At 38.8% G+C, this 14,411-nt stretch overlaps 2 protein-coding genes across 9 annotated transcripts in view; one reads left to right on the top strand and one right to left on the bottom strand.

Moving 5' to 3' along the window:
* The window catches only part of CASK (calcium/calmodulin dependent serine protein kinase), a 369,874-nt gene that overhangs the window by 184,324 nt on the left and 171,139 nt on the right, over positions 1-14,411 (top strand). For all 8 annotated transcript variants that reach the window (XM_065915191.1, XM_065915189.1, XM_065915187.1 and 5 more), the window contains exon 5: positions 1,674-1,746. In XM_065915191.1, coding sequence (XP_065771263.1) covers positions 1,674-1,746 — 73 coding nt within the window. The remainder of the gene's footprint in view (positions 1-1,673; positions 1,747-14,411) is intronic.
* GPR82 (G protein-coupled receptor 82) lies at positions 13,161-14,171 on the bottom strand. The gene has a single exon (XM_065915914.1). The coding sequence runs from the start codon at positions 14,169-14,171 to the stop codon at positions 13,161-13,163; it is 1,011 nt and encodes a 336-aa protein (XP_065771986.1).

The raw sequence follows: 14,411 nt of genomic DNA, 5'->3' as shown, positions 1-14,411 counted from the left end.
TCTGATCCTATGCTCCATTGTTGGGAAATGGAGCTTGTATCATTTGTTCTAGTGAGACCAAGTTAAAGAAAACTCAGACACCAAGTAATCATACTGATAGTTGTTTTTCTCCAGCTGGCTGACCTTCAAGAGGAGTAGCAAAGCGTGACATGAAAGAAAACTGTGTTCAGTCCTTACAACCCAATTACTGATTACCTCTGTTTTTCAGAGGTGGTGAGTTGTGGAGTAAACTAACACACAGGATCATATTATCAAATCAAACTCTCACAAATCAGAGAGATATTCTTCCCTAGCACCAGGCTTTACTGAACAATTGTAAGGATACAGCCAATCAAAAGACCCAGCTGAAGCTGAGAGAGATCTGGGCCTTTTCAGGGCAGCTCTTCACTTCTTCCTGCATCAAAAAAGCACCGCTGGCCCAGAATAGATGAAGTCTCTACGTGAGGTCTGTGAGATTCCACACATGGAGGGGAGCATTTCAATTATGAAGCATCTCCATTGTATATCTTGGAGAGTGGTATAGCTTACATGCCATCCTCCATGAAGCCAATGATGCCTCAGGGATCCTGGGTTTTGTTTATGATAGGCAGTCCTTAGCCAGGGACATTCTGTTAAGGGAATTCCAGAGATAAGCTTTCTTCAGCCTTTATTTTAAAGTTTGGAGAATGAAAAATCCGGATAGAAAAAAGCAAAATTAAATAAATACTAACCAATAAATAATGCTAAGTATATTGCATTTCTGTGTCATGGCTGGTTGGGAAGGAAAAGGGGGACAATGAGAAAGGAAGATAGTAGGAAGAAAATGACAGGTATGTAGGGAATAAAATTCAGAGGAAGAGAAGATGAAAAAGACCCTGAAAGAAAAAGAGAAATAGTAGGATTACAGAAGAAGAACTTTAGAACTGAGAGAAGGAAATTGAAGTAAGTTCTCAAGTAATACTGAATGAACTGCTCTTGTCACACCCAGTGGCTAGTTGACCCTGTTAGCACTTTTAAATGCTGACTCTTCCTCTGTTCTTCTCCTGAGCCCAGTGCAGAGCCTCAGTGGACCCTGCTGGCCTTGTGAGGAGTTTGATTTTCCTAGGACTTCAGCCCAGAAGGAATCTGCTTTGTTCAGGGATGCCCCATCTAATACTTGATTATGTTGCAAAAAGAAATTGTAGGCATAAGGGAGTTCTCTCTTGTTTGTTCTTAGAGCTAAATGGAAATAAGACAGCTAACCAACCTCTGCTGGCAGATGAAAGGCTCCTACCCCTTGAGTTAGAATTCTTTGTGTACTTCTGAGCACTGCTCACTTCATAGCAATCCAGAGTAACTAAGTAAAATTAACTGAGTGTCAGAGAACTGTTATTTATTTTTGTCATATTTTAAGGTTGAACTTTTAGTTTGCAGAGTTATTTTACCTATGAGTTGTGTGAATGTGTGAAAATTCCTTTGACTTAGATATCTTAGAAAATGTAGAACACATTATTCTTCATAAAGCTCATAAACTTATGCATCTGCCAACTTTTTCATTACTAAGCTGTCCATTCCACCAATCTTGTCTACTCAAATGAAAAGTGTCTGTGGGCAGCAAGTATGAAGGTGGGAGTTACAAACTAGGGACATTGTATATTAAGTTTTAAAAATAAAAGATTTTTTTACAGTTCTAGATTTCTTTTGTTTTTCTACAGTCATTACATGAGACAGATACTGGAAGCTCTACGCTATTGTCACGATAATAACATAATTCACAGGGATGTGAAGGTAAGTCATTTTTATTACTAACTAATATTTGTGAATAGAAACTGACTTATAGCAATGATAGTAATGAGAAATTTTTCTTTAATGTTTTTATGAAGAACATCTTAAAGTTAATTTTACTTACAAATAAAAATTTGTTGAACTGGTTTATATTTGGAGAGTTGTAGTAATTCTTAATAGGAACAATTTTTTATCATTTCCATTTCCTTATTTTTATTAAAATGTACATGCATTCTAAAATTCCATTACTCTTTCTTTGCCATTATGTGTGTGTGTAAGAGAAGTGTGAAAATCCAGTAAATAGGAAGAACAAACAATATCCTACACTAAGTTAATTGAGGGGAAAATGAGGATTTGGTTGATATAGGAATAGTTCATCACACTTACATTTCTGTAATGTTGCAATGTAGAATAGTCAGCATTTTATTTTCTTTGCAGAGAGTTTTGAAACATAGTCTGAAATCATAAATTATAATAGAGTTTGTACCCTTCGGAATATGAATATTACCACTATTCAGTCTTTATGCCTATTTGATCCCAGTATCAATTCATGAGAACTGTCAGTTCCTGGCTCATTATGGTGTCAGGCAGAATATGGAAGCATGAAAGAAAGGAAGACATGGCCGTCCTCCTCATGCCTACCTCTTTTCAAGGCCTTGAGTCGCTAAGAGCCCCTGCGATCTCTCTGGCCCTGTTGTCCACTTTCACATGCTCCTATTTTGTCACTGGTTTCTCTCTAACCTATAGCATCCATAGGTACAGTGCTCTTCTTCTCTCAAGAAATATTATCAAAGGCCTGGCTTCTTCAGTGGATTTTAATGGTAAAGAAAATTAAGTAGAATTTAATTAAATTTTCTATAACATCTGAGAAATTTTAACTGAAATTCTGGTGGTTAAAAGCTGAGGGAAAGCATGAGCAATTCCAAACCAATCTAGTGGAATGTTATAATAGCAATGAAAAATCATTGGAGAAATGTACAAAATACACATTAGTGTAAATTAGTTGTAAAATATCTTATTCTTTTCAAATGTGGTGATAGGAAAGCGATATTGTTATTATCTCCACTCAATATTTTAAACAACTCGGTGGATACATAGCACTTTTATAAGCAAGTATTCTTCAGTTATGCAAACAAAGAGAGGAAGAAGTATAGAAAGATAAGGGGGGTGGGGAATGGTCAGTGATTGCAATGTGCTGTATTATTCTTTTGCATTTAATTAATAGAATAAAATGCATATATACAGCATGAACTATATCTCCATAAATGACAATCTGAGAGTTCCCTGGTGGTCCAGTGGTTCAGACTCCACACTTCCACTGCAGAGCGTGTGGGTTTGATACCTGGCTGGAGAGCTAGGATTCTGCATACCATGCAGTAAGGCCCCCCAAAAAAAGATCGTTTGAAAAGTTAAAATATGTAAAACAGGGGGCTTCCGTGATAGCTCAGTGGCAAAGAATCCACCTGCCAATTTAGGAGGCATGGTTCTATCCCTGATCCAGGAAGATCCCACATGCCGCAACTACTGAGCCCATGCGCCATACAACTAAGCCCATGCACCACAGTTACTGAGCCTGTGCTCCAGAGCCCACTTGCTGCAGCTGCTAAAGCCCATCCGCCCCAGAGCCTGTGCTCTGCAACGAGAGAGGCCACCGCAGTGAGACACCCGCACTGCGCAGCAACGAAGACCCAGCACAGCCAAAAATAAATAAATACAATTTTTTAAAATATGGAAAACAAATTCTGAGTTCATGTAGTAGCATTGTGTTAAAGACTGTTGCTCAAGAGGCAATTTTTTAAACTGAGATATAGTTAACGTTTAACGTGAGTGAAAGTGAAGTCACTCAAGTCGTGTCCAACTCTTTGCGACCCCATGGACTGTAGCCTACCAGGCTCCTACATCCGTGGGATTTTCCAGGCAAGAATACTGGAGTGGGATGCCAATGTTTAGCATTATATTAGTTTCATGTATACAACATAATGATATATGTATATATTATGACATGATCACCACAGTAAATCTAGTTACTCTGTCACCATGCAAATGTACAATATAATAATATTGACTAGTCACCAGGCTGTACATTACATCTCATGACTTATTTATTTTTGTGATTGGAAGTCTGTACCAGTTACCCCCGTCACTCATTTTGTCCCTCCAACCCTCTTTCTCTCTGGCAACCACCATTCTGGTCTCTGTCTGTGAGTTTTGTTTTGTTTGTTCATTTGTTCTGATTTTGAGATTCAGTGTATGACTGAAATCTTATTTGTCTGTCTCTATCAGACTTACTCAACATAATACCATCCAGATCTATCCACTTTGTCACAATGGCAAGAGTTCATTCTTTTTTATGACTGAGTAGTATTCTGTTGTGTGTGTGTGAGTGTATACATATATACACTCACACACACTATATCTTTGTTCATTTACCTGTCAATGGACACTTAGGTTGTTTCTATCTTGGCTAATGTAAATAACGCTGCAGTAGCATGGGGGTGCATACATCTTTTTAAAGTAGTGCTTTTGTTTTCTTCAGATAAGTACTCAGAAGTCAAATTGCTCAATCATTTGGTAGTTCTTGTTAAAAGTGAAAGTCGCTCAGTCGTGTCCAACTCTTTGCAACCTCATGGACTACACAGTCCATGGAATTCTCTAGACCAGAATACTGGAGTGGATAGCCTTTCCCTTCTCCAGAGGATCTTCCCAACCCAGAGTTCAAACCCAGGTCTCCCACATTGCAGGCAGATTCTTTACCAGCTGAGCCACAAGGGAAACCCAAGAATAGTGGAGTGGGTAGCCTATCCCTTCTCCAGTGGATCTTCCCAACCCAGGAATTGAACTGGGGTCTCCTGGATTGCAGATAGATTCTTTACCAACTGAGCTATCAAGGAAGCCCCCATATGGTAGTTCTATTTTTAGTTTTTTGAGGAACCTCCATACTGTTTTCTAGAATGTCTGCACCAATTTACATTTCCACTAATAGTGTATGAGGGTTCCCTTTCTTTCTACATCTTCACCAACACTTATTTCTTACCTTTTTGATGATAGTTATTCTAACAGGTTAGGAGGTGATCTCTCATTGTGGGATTTGCATTTTCCTGATGATTAGTGATGTCGAGCATCTTTTCATATACTTGTTGGCCATCTGTCTTATTTGGAAAAATGTCTGTTCAGATCCTCTTTCCACTTTTTAAATCAGATTGTTTGGGATTCTGTTACTGAGTTGTTAGAAGCAATTTTATTTTGAATTCTGTTCTTGAGAGGTAATTATATCAGCATCATATGAGAAATAATGATGGACAACACACTCTACTGTAATACTTTTAATAATATAGTCAGTCAGCTTTTTGGTTGGCCATGGTATTTTGTATAATGACAATCCAAAACCAAATACAATATCTAAGTAGTTATGTTTGAATACTGTGCTTCAGCTTCTCATTTACATTCTGATTGATTTATTCAACAAATATCCAAGTACCTACTTCACACAGTATACTGTGTCTAGAGCCCTAAAGGCATTATGGTCTCAGTAGACAGATGAGATAGTGTATCTGTTACCAACTGCTGCAGATCAACACACAGTGACTTACAGCAATCACCATTTATTTGCTGATTTATTTGCTGTCAGTTCTGCAGTTGACAAAGCTTGAGGAGGACTGCTCAATTTTGTCTCACAGGCTGTTGGCTAAGGTGGCATGGCTAGTATCCACAAAGGCTTCACTCACTTTTCTGGCATATCAGCAGAAGTGAATAGAACAGCTGGAAGCTGGCTGGGCCCTCTTCTCAGTCTCTCATTCAGAACCTCTCTCTCTCTCTCTCTCTCTCCCCCCACCCCCTCTTCATGGCCTCCCTTTCTAGCAGGACAGTGTCTCATGGCACCAAAGGAGCAAAAATGAAGCCTCAACCTAGAATGGGCACCATGTCATGTCTTCTGCCTTCTGTTAGTCAAAATGTCACAAGAGCAGCCTGGATTCAAGAGGAGGAAAAACAGTTTGCACCTTTTAGTTAGAGAAGCAACATATGTGCACAAGGATAGGAGAACTTGTTCATGGCCATCTTCACAGATAGGCAAAACAAATAATTATCATCCAAGGTATGGGGTGGGAAATATTAAAAGACAGAGTCATAGAAACCTCATGGAAAAAGTTGCATTTGAGCTTACTCTTGAGTCATGGGAGAGTTACAACAGGATGAGAGGACATTTCAAGCAACAAGAATAGTGTAGGCAAAGGCTCAAAGTTACTGTAATAAATTTTAGTAAATTTATTATATCTAAGGCACATGCCAAATAATTTTGAGGAAGCATCCAGAAACATGAACTTCCCAGGTGGCAATGGTAGTAAAGAACCTCCCTGCCAATGCAAGAGACACAGGTTTGACCCCTGGGTCAGGAAGATCCCCTGGAGGAGGGCACAGCAACTCACTGCAGTATTCTTGCCTGGAGAATCCCATGGACAGAGGAGCCTAACAGGCTGCAGTCCATAGGGTTGCAGAGTCGGACACAACTGAAGCAATTTAGCAGGCACACACACATCCAGAAACATTCTAAGGAAGGGAAGAGAGAAGTGATTCTCAAACTGCAAGTTAATAAGAAACCACCAGAAAAGGCACCATTGTTGAATTGGGAAGCAGACTCAACACAGAGCACACATTATTGTTGATATTCTGTGTATTTCAGTACCTGAAATCTATACATTTCGCTTGGTAACTATAGTGCTCACATGTAGCTAATTGGTAAATTGGGATTGGGTTTTTTTTTCCTTAAGACATCCATCCAAAAATACATATCGAGTGCCTACTCTGTGTCTGGCACTATCCTAGGAACCAGAGCTATATCATCGAACAGAACAGACCAAATCACTGACCCTGTGGAGCTGACTTTCTAGTTCAGGGAGACAGACACTGATCACTGAGCATAAATAAGTCAACTGTATAGTAGGTTAGAGAGGTGAAAAGGACTACAGGGAAGAAAAAAAAAGAGCAGCCAAAGGTATGAGGACTACTGGAGAAGGGATTGCAGTGTTAAATAGGGTGATGAAGCAGGCCACACTGAACTGCTGACCTCTGGCAAGGAGAGAGGGCGGGCTGACTGACACCAAAGGAGGAGGATTCTGGGTAAAAGAAAGACAGGAGCATAAGTGGCCCGTTTGAGCGAGAGCAAGGAGGCCAGTATGGTTGAAGCAAAGTGGGCCAAGGGGAGAGTGGATAGTAGATGAGGTTAAAGAGGAAAGGGGGGGAGGAGAATCTTTAACCTTTACTCTGACAGAACTGAGGATTCACCAAAGAGTTTTCAACAAAGACAGACTTTCCACGGTAACAGTACTACATTGCTTTGTTGCTCTAATAGGTTGAATAGGGGCTTCAGGGTAGAACTTGGGAAACAGGAGATGGTCCTGCCTGGCAGGGCCAGAGTGGTAGCAAGGAAGTGATAAAAACAAAAGTAGATTCCAGGTATATTTGAAGGTTATGTCCACAGGATTTGCTAATATAATTTCAGTAGCTTAGGTAACCCAAAGTAGTTTCATTCAGGACCTTATTATAGAGGTTTGCCAATGTAGTGATCTTTAATAATAATGCAACTTTAATGACAGTACATTTCCCATGGCTAATAATTTAAACTTTCACTGGATGTGTTCTTACTCTTTTTGCTAATTATAACAAATTTTGCAGCCTAGTAGCTTTTCTTCACATTCAGATAGTGGATATTCAGTCACTTGTCTGGATATAGATCTCCTCTGTATGTAGATTTTTATTTCTATAGTGAGTTTTTGTCAAAGTCTTCTTCCTTTATACTCAGTAAAGAAAATAGAAGACCATTGCAACAGTCCATTCCTTTGAGAAAAATTTAGATTATTTAATCATCTCTCTTAGCTAGCTAAGAATATTCTCAATTTCTCCCTTGTTCTGGTTCTCATTCTCCTTCCCTCCCTCCTTCCCCGCTCCCCAAGTTCTTGGCATAGATCCAGAAGCATTGGGTTTCAAACATTCTAGTATTATATTAATAATACTTTTTTCTTTACTTGGTAGACATTTCTTTTTGAAATCAGAATACCTGAGTCTAAAAATGTTTGGTTCTATCAGGTTACATTTGAGTCTGTGGTGCCATGTGATGTGTAATAGAAACTGTTTGTTTTGAAGAAGCAGTTTCATATGAAATTGTGTAAAATATAATTGTATAATTCTTTGAAGACTCTTGAGAGTCCCTTGGACTGCAAGGAGGTCAAACCAGTCAATTCTAAAGGAAATTAGTCCTGAATATTCATTGGAAGGACTGATGCTGAAGCTGAAGTTCTAATACTTTGGCCATCATGCAAAGAACTGACTCATTAGAAAAGACCCTGATGCTGGGAAAGATTGAAGACAGGAGGAGAAGGGAACGACAGAGGATGAGATGGTTGGATGGTATCACCAACACGATGGACATGAGTTTGAGCAAGCTCTGGGAGTTGGTGATGGACAGGGAAGCCTGGCGTGTTGCAGTCCATGGGGTTGCAAAGAGTCAGACAAACTGCACGACTGAACTGACTAACTTAAGTTTGGGAAGACGTGTCTTCATAGTACAGTATCTCCCAACAGCCATATACATTCAGGGCCAGGTTCTTTGTTGTGGGGGGCTGTCCTTTGTTTTGCTACCTCTGCCTAGCCTCGACCCACTAGATGCCAGGAGCATTTCCCTGCTATGTGACGCTCAAAAATGACTCCCAACATTTCCAAATGCCCCCTCAGGCACAAAAACCACCCCTGGTTGATGCCCACAGTCATAATATTCTATTTCTCATGCTTTGCCTCCCTACAGGCATTAAATAGGGCATGTATGCAAATTTCTTTTTTCTATCACCTTTCCTTTTATTCCTGTTTTTTTTTCTCGTGAAAGGATGTGAAAACTTTCATTATGTTTCAGTGTTTTCTTCCTCTCACCCCTAAATGAAAAGTACTTTAGAAAGAAATAGTCCAGTTTTTGAGGTAAATGCAACTCCCGGCTCCTTGCTGGCCTTCGTTGGCTCTGTTCAGCCATAAGAGTCACCGTTTTATTGCCTCTCCTGTCTCCCAGAGACGCCTCACAAAGCATCACCTGAGCGGGGAGAGAAAACCAAGCCTCAGACCTTTCTGCACCACTGACCTACTGACGTCTGATTTTAATAAGCCAAGTTGAAGTTAAGCCGGTTCTTTGAGAGCAAACTGCTCGACACACAAACACACAGTCCCTTCCTATTCTGAATAGGGCCTGTGCCCAGGAGGTTTGGGGGCTCCGGTTTAGTTCTCAGAACTGCAAAACCCCAAATCTCACAGCTGCTCAGCCAGGAACCTCCACCCAAGCATTTCTGTGTGTGCTTCCTTTAAATGGTTTCCTCACTAACCCGTGAACACGCCCGGCTGCTCTCTGGCCACCTTCTGGTATCAGTTCTCCTTTCACCAGCCGAGGGCCAGACTTCATTATAAATGGGTGTTCATCACATCACACTAGTTGCTGTGGCATTGTGGATTTCTTACGGTATTTCTTCCTCCCTCGCTCTTGACATTTGTGTTACATCTCTTACCACAGCTCCCCAAAAGTCCCTCGTGTTTATATTATATAGAACATTGAGAGTTTCCTTAATTCTGTTCTTTATTATAATAAGCACGCAGGCTTACCTTCTCTGTTACTTTTGTAAGATTGTCGAGCGTAATGTACATGTTCAGCTTGATCGTGGGGTTTTTAATACTTAGAAATACAAGATAAACTTAAGATGACCTTGCTTCTCTTTTTCCACCCATCCCCTGTTTCAAAAAAAAAAAAAAATCAGCTCCAACTTTCTTTTGCTCGGTAGATGCGAGTACTTTCACTGCTGGTTCCCTTCTGAGCCAGCAGGAGCAAGCATGTACCATACAGCCAGTGCATTTGTACTATTAGGTATAAAACCCTTCTAGCTGTAGTAACTCTTGCCACTGATATCAATTCACTTTGAATCCCAGGGCAGGCAAAGAAGGCTCATGGCATTGGGTTGCAGGATTGCAATGCTTAGCAAACTACCAGTGCCCCTCTGTGCTGTGCTCCGTTTGTGGTTTGCCAAGCAAGATTCCCTCTCAGCTTGTCTTCGCATATTCGCTCATAAGAGCTCCCTTTCTGCAGACTGCAAAGCCCCAGGTGGGCTGCAGCCAGCCTTAACCAGATCAGAGCAGGGTTGACATTGGAGGGGAGCAAAACTTGCCAGCCCCACAATGTGTCTGTTTGCCTTGAAGATTATTGGGGGCTGGTTGTTTTTAAGAAGCAAAAGACTCAGGAAGTCTTTCTTTTCACCTCCCCCTTAACCGCCTGAAACAATTTAAAGGGTCTGATCCAGGAAGAGCACTAGCACCAGAGATGTCTGCAGAGAATGTGGGCTAGGTGTGGTGGGGGAACTCAGCAGGCTAGGGAGACCAAAGTCCCCTCTGCGTCCCATAGTCTTGGTAGCAAGCATTTGTTTCCCAAACATTTGTTTCTCCATCTCCATGTGAATTGCCTTCCTCCCCTTTGAGGTCCCCAACCCCTACCCTCTTCTCCTCTCAGTTGGCTCATAAGTTCCAATTGCCCAGCTTGTCCTTGAGCCCCATATTCCAGAGGATATGAGGCCATATTCCCCGTAGGTATGTAATTTATTTTGGTTTTTTTCTCCTGTTAATCCATCTCAGGTCAGGAAACGCATCAGGAGAACCTACAGGAGTAGAGGAAAGTTTTTTCCTTCTCCAGCATCTTACTGTTGTCCCCCAAAGAATAGAAACTCACTTCCAGGAGGAGTACTCCATCCTTCATTTTGCTGTTCTAGTCTTAACTGTTCATGTTCCTCATTAATAGTTTGCAAGTTGCCTTAATGGGAGTGTATATATGAAAGGATAAAGGGGGAAATAAACCTTTGTCATGCCTGTTAAGACACAATCTTGTCGATCTTTAAGTCAAAATTCGGGGTTTCTGAAATTGTGTTTGATGTTAACTTACAGACACATTAAAAGCATCACTTTACTGAAATTCACACTTCAAATTTAGGATAAATTTTAGAAAGTGATACTTCCTTTAAAATATTTGCCATGACATTAAATAGTAAGTTCCTCAATTACACAAAAAATTCAACATAATTTGCAATCACCTATTCATGAAAGCATCTATGGTGTAAAGATAAACAAGGTGATTAATAAGCTCAGTACAGAGAATTAAAACGGAAGTTTTCTACTAGAATGAGTAACTTGAGAAATTGCATGTCTCCTTTTCTGCCTTTTTCTAATATAGAGAATTCTACTTTGGTATAGTATCTTTTATTTAAATAGTGGTGTAAAGTGACTTTTTTTAATAGTGATTTTCAGAAGTTACATATATTTTTAGAACTCCTACGTGAGGTAAGATTTGATACAGCATTGCTTATGTTAAATGAGAACTATTGATCAGCTTCTCAATTCCTCTTAGTCTAATGAGTTTTGGTTTTAAAACCTATGTAAGAAAGTATTGCTGTAACTGTGGAGAAACCTGGGTGTCTTAGGAAGTCTTTTGGTTGACTTCGAGTTAATATGTGATTCTCATGTCTATAAAATTACTAGATTAGAAACCCTTGTTTACAGCCAACTCTTAAGGAGTCACCTGGAGTTCCAAGGTCTTCCTTTGTCTCTGCAAATTAAAAATATTCAGCCAGAAATAAGATTGCTGCTATAAAAGAATAGTTGTATACTATAAATATTTGAAGCCAGCATGTGTTTTTTCACATGTTTCTCTGAACATTTTCTTCTCTCAGTTAAACACTGACGTAGAAAAAGGAGAAAAATTGTTTACTGTTTTCTATTCTTTTTCAATGAAAATCACACAGATTTGTTTCTGTGTAATGTGAATTGTTTCTACATTTTAAATTCTGGAATGAAACATGCTATGAGATGAAAGGCTTAGGAGCGCTATGTGAACTAACTTTGAACTAACGTTAAACTTCTTTTTGAGCACTGAAGAAATTACCATGTAGGGAATAAATGAGTCTTTAAGCAGTGTCTAATGGAGTAGCAGGTTACAGTTCAGGTTTATTCAGCTTCAATTTTGTTCAGCTGTTTATGTTTGGTTCTTATCCGAGCAATTGCAAGTACCATAGGAGCAGAAATAGGAAATAGACTAAAGCTCCGAAGTTGCTTATGGTCTCTTTAGGAAGATAAACACACATTCTTTTTTATTTTTAATTATATTGTATATAATACAGAATATAGCCATCATCATTTGTCTTATAAGATTACATCTAAGAAAGAAATGACCATAAAGAAAGGCTTACTCTTTAAATATTTAGGTAGATATTGGAGAAAATTTTAGATGACTTATTTAACTATGCACTTCAGTGTTTTCATCAGTTAATTGGCATACATCAGGGTTGTGATGATTAAAATAATAGATGTGAAACCTGTAAGCAGAGCACCTGGCATATCGCACATGCTTAGTAAATGAGAGCTACTCATAGTAGTAACATCATCTGGCTTAATAAAAATACCTATGAATTACATAGCATTTTTCTGTTCTACAAATGAAGAAATTAACACTTACAGAGGGTGATTTCCCTAAGATTGTCCAGCTAAATAAGAGTTGTAACTAGGATTGAATCTAGGCACTCTTAACTCCAGAGACCAGTCTCACAATGGTGATATTTTTATACTGCCTATCATTCATTCATTTATTTCACAAAAATTAATTGAACACATTTACATGCTAGATACTGTTTGTCATTAATAACATTATTTATATTGAATACAGAGGAAAATCAACAAAATGTGAAGACCATATAATGTTATTTTGTCAATTATTTTGACAAAGCCTAATCCAAATATTTAAGCGTATTTATAAATAACATCTACTTAATAAATACTGGAATCAATGAATATTGCTTCTCCCAGGATCATGGACCAGATAATACCAAATAAATAATGTGTTTAAAAAACCTTAGATTTTTTACAGTGCGTTATTCATACACTTAGATAGGACTTAAATGAGGAAATTTCTTATTCACTTCTTTCTTTTACTCATTTTAAAAGTTACCAACAATACATTACCCATACATGGACCCTTGTAGTCTAATTACTAGAAAGTAGGAAAGTCATAAACCATTTGCTGCTTTATCCTATAGTTTTGAATTATTGTGCTTTGCGTAGAAGCATCCATGGTTGAGTTTAAACAGAAAATCATCTGGTGGTTTCATATGTGGTGGCCTCCTTGCAGTATACTTGTCTTTTGCCTCTGTAAGTCTCTGCCATCTCAACTTTCACTCTAAGTAGAACCATAAAGTGAGTTTTATGTTTGTTGGTTGGTTGATTTTGTTTTTAAAAACCAAAGAGGCTTTCTTAGTACCTATTATCAACCAAGCTATGACCTGTTAAACCCGTAGTTTAGGGGCCCCAGTAGGGTCATATGAACACTTTTCTGTTTGGTGGTATTTTCCATTCAGAAATCAATCAGAGGGTTGCAGATGGGGTGCATCAGGTTTTGTAAAGAGACTGTATAGTGTCTTCTTGAATGTTTTATCTAAAAAAAGAAATATAATGGGGTCTGTGCTGCTTCTGGCTGATGCAAGGCAGGTGAGGATGTTTTTTATTTCAATTAAGTGATTCAGTTGCTGACAGCCCATTCTTTGGTATACAACAAAAAAAATGGGTTTAAAAATACTGTATGGAAGGAAGCAAACTATTAGTAGAATCTGAATGACCAAAAGGTGCCTTTTCACAGAGCTGTAAGTCAGATCTTTCTCTGTAATGGATGTACAAGTCCTTATTTTTCTCAGATGGTTGACAAAAGAGTAGTATGATGTTAGGACAACTAAAAATGAAAACCCAATAAATGTGGTTCCAATGAGGCCTGCAGTCTGAGAGATCTCCGCTCCTAGTTCCATCTGTAAATTATAGCACTTCGTCTCGTTCCCTTTTGCAGCCTCTTCAACCGAGTAGTATATGATAATTGGAATAATTACGCCTAGAACAACTATCCATATGTAAACACATAGTTTTCTGGCAAAGTTGGGCTGGCGAAATTTTTTCAGTAAGTGGCCGTAAAATACTTTCTCATAGCACGAAGTGGTCTCTTGTGTGGAATCCTTTTTCATTAAGGTAGCATAGCGGCTTATGGCAATCCAGCTTAAAATTAAGAGGCTGACAAACATACTTACATGCATGGATAGAGTTCCCAAAAAGTTGACCACCCTGCATTGTGGAGAATGATATTCCCACTGAAAACCTTTCAGGAAATAGATACCCATGAAAGGCATGGCAGTGCACACAAGTAAGTTTGCAGTCACAAGATGTGCTAGGTAGATGTGTGTTGATGTTTTCTTAGCTATTTTTGTTAAAAATATCCACTGGGAGAGAGAATTTCCAAACAGACCAATGATACAAAGGAAGGTATAAATGATCGGTAAAGCCATGTAAGAGATCTTGGATGGTTGAATACATGTTGAGTTGTTACTCATTTATATCAGATTTCCTTGAATTTTGCCACAGGAGCTAGAACAGAGTTGCAGATATTTAATATTAAAATTACAAATGGCATTTAAACTGAATAGTTTTTTTAAGCATTGGCTAAAATGAAATAGTAACATAAATATAGTGGATGGAAAGGGAAAGTATAGATGGCTTCTCACCTTACGATTGTCCGATTGAAATAAAAGCAGGAAGTTGATTATTGAGGATGGTACTTTGTCTAAAGAATA

The sequence above is a fragment of the Muntiacus reevesi genome, chromosome X (genome assembly GCF_963930625.1).
Source record: "Muntiacus reevesi chromosome X, mMunRee1.1, whole genome shotgun sequence".
Classification (NCBI taxonomy): domain Eukaryota; kingdom Metazoa; phylum Chordata; class Mammalia; order Artiodactyla; family Cervidae; genus Muntiacus; species Muntiacus reevesi.
Note: the sequence above shows the minus strand (reverse complement) of the source record. Positions and strands in the feature narration are given on the sequence as shown.

Bases quoted from the DNA above. Each gene is read 5' to 3' on its own strand.
- GPR82 (XM_065915914.1), bottom strand. From the start codon at position 14,171: ATGAGTAACAACTCAACATGTATTCAACCATCCAAGATCTCTTACATG.